Source organism: Anoplopoma fimbria, chromosome 4 (genome assembly GCF_027596085.1).
Source record: "Anoplopoma fimbria isolate UVic2021 breed Golden Eagle Sablefish chromosome 4, Afim_UVic_2022, whole genome shotgun sequence".
Classification (NCBI taxonomy): domain Eukaryota; kingdom Metazoa; phylum Chordata; class Actinopteri; order Perciformes; family Anoplopomatidae; genus Anoplopoma; species Anoplopoma fimbria.
In genome coordinates, this window is record NC_072452.1 from 21699800 (window position 1) to 21708699 (window position 8900).

The window sequence follows — 8900 nt, forward strand, 5'->3', positions numbered from 1 at the left end:
AATGTAAAGTTGGTAGAGGTGGAACTAATTTAGAATAAGCTTACTTTATATACGTTATGTGCTAGGTAGTTTAAAGTTAGATTTTAATCTGTACTATTTATCTAAATATCATCATTGATTATATCTTGTAATGTTGTTAATCTGGTTATACAAAGTAACTAGTAACTAAGGTAATCAAATTATAGTGGATAATGTTTACAATATTTCCCTCTTAAATGAAGTGATGTAGAACTATAAAGTAGCATGAATTTGAAAATAAGTAAAGTACAGGTACATCAAAATTGTTCTTGAGTACATTGCTTGAGTTCCTTTCCACCTTTCTGAACGTAAAACAGCAATATTGAGATGATATTGGGGGAAGGCATGGTTCAGCCTGGACAGGTCACCAGACAATCACAGGGCTGACATCATGAGTTCAACTGCAGCCTGTAATTTCATTTACACTGTGAGATGAGGCGAACAAGACCTTATTTCCACCTGCTCCCTGTTGTTAGACTGAGTGATTGGATTATTGGCAGCACCTGCCTGAGTGTCACTCCTCACCACTGCAGACACACGTGGCCTCTAGCTACATCATAGAAAACAAATATTCATTTTTAACATGCGTGAAGCAAAATACCCACCACTGTTTTTATTTGTTACCACATTATTGATGGTGAGCTGTCATAGCACTGAACATACTGCTGAACAAGGTACAGGAACCATCATTTGTCTGTGAAGAGAAAGCCTGAGGCTGGTGTGTGTGTGTGTGTGTGGTCCTAAATCAACAATACTGGGTGGTTGGTTTTGCTTTAACGTTGATCCAGGTACAAAATGTGGCGAAAATGCTGGAGCTGGCGACTTGGAAAGATTTGAGTTAACCTTAAACTCAACCAATAGGACTCATTTGGCTTATGGAATTGCTGCCAATGTGGTTGCTGCGCTGTTGTATGGAAGCAATTTTGTTCCTCTTAAAAGAATAGAGACAGGCGATGGTAAGCACACAGCACTTGCTTTGCTTTACATATAATTATGTAAAGAAGTTGTTGACTGTTTTAGTGAAATCCACAAGTTGTGTTTTCTAGGTCTTTTTTATGAGAATGTGTCTGTGTTCTGCTTCCAGGTATGTTCTTTCAGTGGGTATTCTGTGCAGCGATTTGGATTGTATCTATGATTGCAGACTTGATACTTCAGTCGCCCAAATTCTATCCTTTTGCGATGCTTGGAGGAGCCATCTGGGCTACAGGTATTATCTCATGAAGCAGAACTCCCAACCCAAACCGTTCATCCTGTTTCTCATGTGGGTGAATGCATGCTGGTCTCACCGGAGCAACGTCTCCTTCAAGTGTGGAACGATCACACGCCAGCCGATGGGCTTAAAAACTGTGTAAAGGGACTTAAACACTCTGTCTGCCGCAGCCCATCTAGAAAGAAATCCATCTTAAACTGATGGTGTTCATCTTATATGATAAACTTTGAGGACACATAAAGTTTGTCCCAATTCCATACTACCCTTGCCAGTTTATTAGATGCATAGCTAAACCAGCTGTTATGTGCATAAAGTAAAATAATTTAACATTTCCTCCCAGTTTGAAATGTCCTAAACCTTGTGCTCTTCATTTCTTTGCCACTGCTGACTCTATTGTTGACCTTTTTTGTAGACGATCAATTGTCACCAGCTTCACTGAGGGGGTCATATACATCTATCTTTTAAAGCATGCATGTTGCTAACTTTTTCTCCCATGTTATCTACAGGAAATATAACAGCTGTTCCAATTGTTAAATCAATTGGCCTCAGTCTTGGGAGTGTTATTTGGGGCTCTTCAAGTATGTTGATGGGCTGGGCCAGTTCAAGGTGAGTCAGATAAATGTACGCTCCTTCAGCCAGAATGGGAAAATAAGTTTATTTTCTTTTGATCACTTTTATAAATGCATTCTGGGACACTTAAAGTTACAGTTGGTAACTTTAATAAAAATATTTCAGTTTTTGTAATATTTGCTGTCTAATATACTGACAGAAGCATATTAGACAGATGAACTGTCAAAAGAAATCAAGTTCTTCTGCTTCCGTTTAGTGACATTTACAGACTTCAACTGCAACCGGAGAAAAACATCCAATTCTGAGACGGGGAATCTCTTAGTGCAGCTGTCAATCAGCTCATGAAGTTTGTTAACTCTGATCAAAATGTCAAACTAGGCAGCGCCAGTGTTGTGACAGACCGTAAATTAGTCCTTGATACAAATGTTTGGCGTACTGTTTAGCTGCAAAATGAAAGTTTGCATTGGGCAGTGGCAAGGCTGTTTTCAAAATGGCTGCCAAGTTACAAACGTTCTCATTTTTGGGCTAAACAGTACACCAATGTGTGTCTGAAAACATATAAGGCAAAAAAACAATCAATGTACTACCAGAATATTGATTCATATTTCATCAGCACTGCTTAGTTTCACCGTTTGATCAGTTCACGTTTTAGTTAGACTCTTTAGTCAGATTCTAGACTGTCCAGATATAGTGACAGATTGTGCAAATGTGTTATATATTTATATAAGTTATTGCTGGGTCGTGTAATATAGATGTCAGCCCAGGGTTATTTTATTTTCACAATATATTCAAAAGTAAGTGTCTGAGTACTGACTGTCTTTCACAGGTTTGGCTGGTTTGGGAATGTTCAGGATGTTTCCAGGCCAGTATTAAATTACTGTGGAGCTGGGTTGTGTCTCCTCAGGTAAACTGCAGAGTCTCCCACCTTCTTGCCAGTACAATAGTTAAAGACCTGCAACAGGAAACAAAACGGTGATGGTGTTTCATTTTGAGTTCTATTTTGGATATCAGATGACAGATATGACCTTTGTGTTTGTTTTAGTGGCCTGATCTTTTTCCTTGTGAAAACGGACGTGGAACTGCATCCAAACTCTGAATTGATTCCATTACTTCTAGACAGAGTGAGTACCTTTTTCAAAGGTGTGACTTTGTGTTGTTAAGTGTGTTCTGATGGTGCTGTTGCTTTAATGGACGACGTGACTTCATCTTTTCTCTTCTGCAGAGATCAAATTCATGCAGCTATGGTCCTAGCTCCTCAGAGTTCTGGGTAGATGTCAGCGGACCAAAGACCAGGCGGTTCATGTGAGCTCAACTCATTAGCAGTCCGTGAGCTGCGTGTACATTTATTGTTCTTGCAAGCTACAAGCACAGACAAGGGAAGGTTTATAAAACATGGTGATTTATTAATCATCAATAGAGATGTTTCATCAAGGAACAAGGATGGAATTTGAAATGAAGCTTAAGGCTTTCACCACAGGCCTTAGTTGCAACAGCTGCTGGCCCGCTTGGATTTAAAATGTAACGTGATTTGTCTCTTGGAATGTATTTCTTTTATGAGTTAACAAACAGTAAGAATTCTTTTTCTAGTCATGCCTTCAACTATTTCAAATTAAGACATCACTTTCATCCCACTTAGGAAATGTATTGCAGACTTGCAGCAGCTAAATAATACAAAGAGCAGGAGGAAATGTAAGCACTCGATGAAATGACGCAATCAAACAGCAGAAATCATTAAATGAAGGCAAAAATTAAGCTGCAAACATGGTGATAGACTTTAAAAGTGCATGCAAGTATAGCTTCAATAGTGTAAGCCATGCAGTGTCTCCGTTATCCATTTTTAAAGTGTTTGCTAAAAATAAAATGGGTGACACATCTGAATATATGATGCCATGCACATTTTTATGAATAGACTTGGTATGCAATGATGAAATTTGAAATGTTACATATTCAACAATGTGTCAGTGTCGTTTTAAAAACAATCCATCATGCGGTTTCTGAGTGTCACTCTTTGAATAGAGGCTGCCTGCTCGCTGTTGTCTCGGGCCTGCTGTATGGGTCCTCCTTTGCACCCATCCTTTACATTAAGAGCCTTTCATCATGCCGTGACAGCGTGTTCCATGGAGCCAGTGACTATGGTATGGTTTTCAGTGTCTGATAACTGACCTACCTTTTTATTTTTATTTTTTTTAAAGCTGCTATCGATATATCTTTAACTACTATATATATATATATATATATATATATATATATTAATTAATTAATTATTATTTCCAGTAGTGTGTGTGTGTGTGTATGTATATGTATATGTATATATATATATATATATATATATATATATATAAAAACTGGAAAAAAAGATTAACTTGTCCTCTCAGGTTTAGTACTTTATCACACTGTTGGTCTATAAATAACACTGGAACCTTCAGCGAACCAGGTTTAATATCCACTTTCCTGAGAGACAATCTAAAGTCAGTTGGGGAGCTCGAGGGTAAAGAAAGAGTTTCTTCTCTTTTGTATAGCTTTAGCTCGAACTTTGATATTGACTGTAATGACTTGACCTCTTAAAAGCAAAGTGATGAAATTGATTTTGACCTTTTTTTTATATAGCAAACCTAGAGGGATAAACCCACAACTACAAACTCTTATTTCACCTTCCTCAACAGACCTGGACTATGTTTATGCCCAGTGCTCCGGCATTTTTGTCGCAAGCACAGTGTACTTTGCCATCTATTGTGTGGCCATGAATAACAGGCCCAGGGTCTACTCCCGAGTCGTCCTACCAGGTAATCCACACTTTATAATTATATTTTGAATCATTATATTAATTGAAATGAATACTTTTTTACACTGAGTAAACACTACACAAGATTATTCAACTCTTAATGAAATTGGAAAAGGATCAAAGGATCCCTAAAATCAATCTAAGCGGACGCAAGATCAATGCAAACATTTCCCTCTTTACAGGGAGCGTGTTTTGTCTGTAACTATAAAATCTGCTAGTGCTGTGAGAATATCTGCTCCCTTTGCCAAGCTGCATGTGCAAACACATCCACACAGGGGGATGGTTAGATGTGTTGATTCAGGGAAAGCTAGTCTGGATAAACATGTCCACTCCAGCCCCAAAGCTGGCATGCCATTAGTGAATACCTATATTTAATTCCTTGCACCTCATCGTATTAGTCTTTCTACGTGAATATACCTACCTGCATTCTGAAGTGTGTGCGCGTGTGCGTGCGTGTGTGTGTGTGCGTGTGTGTGTGTGTGTGTGTGTGTGTGTTACTCACTCTACTCAAGCACACCCTCCTGTCTCCTTTTGCTCTTCAGGTCTATTGTCTGGAATGATGTGGGCATTGGCCACATACAGCTGGTTCCTGGCCAATAACTACCTGAGTGCAGTCATTACTTTTCCTATTGTCAGCGCAGTAAGTACATCATGGGCTGGGAAATCGACATTATGTATGTTTGCCACCACTGAACAGGATTTATCCTCCAAGGACAGTAGTTATCAATCCCTTAGCTTTCAGTATAAATACCATGGAGAAAGGTGTTGGTCATGTGGTAAGTTTGACCTAAATCAAAGATGACAAGATCCAATCAATAGTTTTTCTTTGGAGGCAATTTTAATCAACCTGGCGCGCCAGATGGTTTCTTTACAATGAACCACCTGAGAAGCTGTCATTGCAAACTGTTTGGAAAAGGGCAGGCACTTTGAAAAACATACTTGGCTGATAATTGGATCAATCAATCTAGTCATTAAGCAAGTCGGGATAAGAGTGAAAACTATTTTCCATTGAGAAAAGGCTTCAGTGCCATTAAACACTCTCCAGTTATGATATAACTGATATGCAACCTCTTTAGGAGCCGCTATTCTTCTTCTGCATGATCCGTCGCCTCAAACACACATAAACCACGCCATTAGCTCCTCAGAGGACACTGATTGGTCCATGCACTGGCTTACTGAACATAAACGCATTATTTAAAGGCCTGACAAGATGAATTTTGTTTGATATGTGATGCTGCTAGAATCCAGCTGCCATGCGAGGTAAAATGTAATTGCACTCCTACCAGACTTTGTTGACTAAGTTGAACCTGCTATTCTTGGGGCCCTGATGAGTTGAAGCTAAGAGCCATCCTGCAACTCATATTCCCTCATACTGTTATGTTAACATTAATGCATTTTCATGAATAGAAAAGCCCTGACGGTAGATAACTAAAACTTTGTCAGCATGTTGTTTGGATTAAAGTAACACTTCCAGTCATTAAATGTAATGAACATGGCTGCTAACAGAGCTCCGAGTGTTGTGTTGGGGTTCTAATCCCTCACAAAAGCATGTTAAAACTGGTCCAATTAAATGGGTTTAAGGCAAAATATTCATCTGTTCATGCTTGTTAAAGCACTATAGATAAACAGTATGTTAATCCTCTGTGAATGCACAGTAACAATTATGTGCACGAAGATGGATGGATAGATACATATATAAACTTAATTTTTATAACTAAAATTGAGTTGAAACCATTTTTAAACATTCAGTAAGAGACATTTGGCATTGACCACACAGATGATTAAAGAGCATGTGTTTAGTTACATATATAAACTTAATTGGGGAACTGGGATATGTTTGTGTATAGAAAAAGAGGGGATGCTTAGCCTGCAATGGTTTGTGTTGCTTGATTCGGGACTGCCTGCTCGTACAGAATCTGTATGGACTAAATTTATATGCCCTGCTGGCAAACCTGCTTTTTATTGCACCGTCATTTCTCATCTCAGGATGCTAATTATGAAACAAGTTGTTGGGTCTGAGTCTGTGCAAGAAAAATATAACAAGAAAAAAACCATTTTGGTGATTTTGAAACTGATTAAAAATGAATTTGAAAGATTGGTTTGTTGATGGGTTTCTACTCTGCAGGGATACGGTCTGGTTGCAGCACTGTGGGGAACGTTGGTGTTCAGAGAGGTTAAGGTAAGTGCCTCAGCTCTGATCATGTTCTATTAACTCGATCTAGTCATTCATTGTGAATTGGCTGTAATGGATGCTTGACTCGTTTAGTTATTGTGCAGCAAAGATTAGGGGAAAATGACTCCATCCAAATGAAGGTTCACTGGTGAGACTACCGTCCAGCTGAAATTTCAAAGGAGATCTTTTGATCATTGAATTTCACTGAAAAATAACATGATTTGAACTGATGTTAAACTCCTTTTTCTCTCTCAGGGGTTGGGCAACTGCTTGATCTTCACCTTGGCCTGCTGTGTCGTGCTGATCGGCTCCTTATTGACCGTCCTCTCAAAGCTTTAATTATGCAGAAAACTGTTGAGAAAAAACATGTTGTGATTGTTCTATTTTCATTATACATATTGACTCAGAAAACAATGTCCTTGTTTTTATAAAACTTTGAAGCATCATTAGAATAAGCCAAAATGCTTGGTGTTAGTTGAAAAAAATGATGTTGAACCAGTGAGGTTTGTATACTGAGCTAACATTTGGTGGCAGTGTCTTACAGGAATGAACCTCAGGCTTTCTGGTTGGTTCAAAGAGGAAGTTTGCTGTTGAACTTTGTATTTGTTGTTGAAAATAAGTTTGTCACCTTTTTGTAATTTGTTTAGCTGCTTCTCACAAAATTTGCACACCAGTTTTACCACATCGCTCACTTTTAATGTTTGGTTTAAGAGGGACTGTCTTACTAAGATGCTGCACATTTCAATTTTTCACTGACATGGTGGTTGTTTGTGTGTCACTGTTTTGCTTTTCAGACTGTATTACTAAATGAGTCCGTTTTTGTCTGCTCCAACAAGAATTTTATATAACATTGCTTCATATAGCAATCTGGCAAACGGCATTTGTATTTCTGTCAACACTCTGGTGGTTTTCCCTCAGCTCATGGCCTCACTCCTGTCTCCTCCCATACAGCTCAGTTTGAGTGCAATGTTGTGACATGAAAGCAGTGTGCTCTTTATTGATTTTTCGATGGCACATATGGGAGAACATCGATGATAGCCCAGAGTTGAAAGCAGTATCCTCTCTGAATAAATATATGGGGCTAATTAAATCACGAAGGAGGTGGCAGGGTGTGTTACTGAGGTTATATGTTACACAAGTAATCAATGAAAAGTAAAAACATATTACAGATATAATGAATGTTTGGTTATTAAACCGATGCTTGATTCAGGCATTATGCTGTGTCTTGGTCTACATGAAAGCCTAATAGTTCATTACAGCACTTTGCAAGCAAGAATTTAGTCCTCAGTATTGAAGACAAAAAGAGACTCATTAAGAGATAGCAATGCATTTGTGATCGCATAACCCAGGTTAAATGTATTATAGCAATACAATGGTCAGATTTATTTAATTTGAAAATACAAACTTAAAGCAACTCTGTAGAGTTTTTAAATAGCAAACGTTAGTGCCCCATGGGCAAAAAGTCTTAGAAAAGAAAAGCAGGCACAAAGCAATACACACAGCTTTGATAAATGATTAACCATGGTTTGTTCTGGGTTTTGTCCAACGGTTGAGACCAATAAAGAGATGTGATGATAGGAGCTTTCAGTGTAGACCTATGAGCCAACAATATCATGGAAGAAGTAGGTTGTGTTGGATTGTGGGTGAAAGTTCTTAAGCAGTTAACATACTTTTTTACTGACGATTCAGCAATTTACCCGTCTGATTTCAGTACGCAGTCCTGACATAATTATCAGCACACTTGCAGCCCAATACTAATCAAATCAACAGATGCCACCAAATCAAACTATTGGTTTCTGAAAATGTCGATATTGTGCGTAGAGATTGACGGAGTACTTTTTTGCAATTTTTTTTGTTTACAAATTAATTGCCAAACTATCAATTTTATATTTTAAAATACTTTTCTTTGTGTAACCTGATGGTTTAGCTCGGCTAAACTGGTTAGTAGGGCTTGAATAATGCAACTTAATGATGACAGTGGAAGGTTTGATTAATGTAACCTACGTGTTTTGAAAAAATACTAATACTAATAATGTCAATGCTCATGTATAGATTTTTCTAGTGAATGAAGTCTGGAAGTATTTTGCATAATGCCCCCTGTTCCCCCAGGACTTATGAGGAAGTGCCCTTTTTGTGGACTATTTATT

At 38.2% G+C, this 8900-nt stretch overlaps 1 protein-coding gene across 1 annotated transcript; it reads left to right on the forward strand.

Moving 5' to 3' along the window:
* The first annotated feature begins 414 nt into the window (after positions 1–414).
* tmem144b (transmembrane protein 144b) lies at positions 415–7959 on the forward strand. Its single transcript, XM_054597828.1, has 12 exons — positions 415–692; positions 807–974; positions 1103–1225; positions 1735–1834; positions 2625–2702; positions 2841–2919; positions 3021–3100; positions 3815–3933; positions 4462–4581; positions 5123–5220; positions 6706–6759; positions 7009–7959. Exons 1-12 carry the CDS (start codon positions 602–604, stop codon positions 7090–7092), a joined length of 1194 nt encoding a protein of 397 aa, XP_054453803.1. The 5' UTR covers positions 415–601; the 3' UTR covers positions 7093–7959.
* Positions 7960–8900: the final 941 nt, after the last annotated feature.

What these genes read in the sequence shown, in the direction of transcription:
- tmem144b (XM_054597828.1), top strand. Translation starts at nt 602, where the DNA reads ATGCGTGAAGCAAAATACCCACCACTGTTTTTATTTGTTACCACATTA. An exon ending in TGAACATACTGCTGAACAAG is followed by an intron (nt 693 to 806) that starts GTACAGGAACCA and finishes ACGTTGATCCAG; the next exon opens with GTACAAAATGTGGCGAAAAT. An exon ending in AGGAGCCATCTGGGCTACAG is followed by an intron (nt 1,226 to 1,734) that starts GTATTATCTCAT and finishes TGTTATCTACAG; the next exon opens with GAAATATAACAGCTGTTCCA.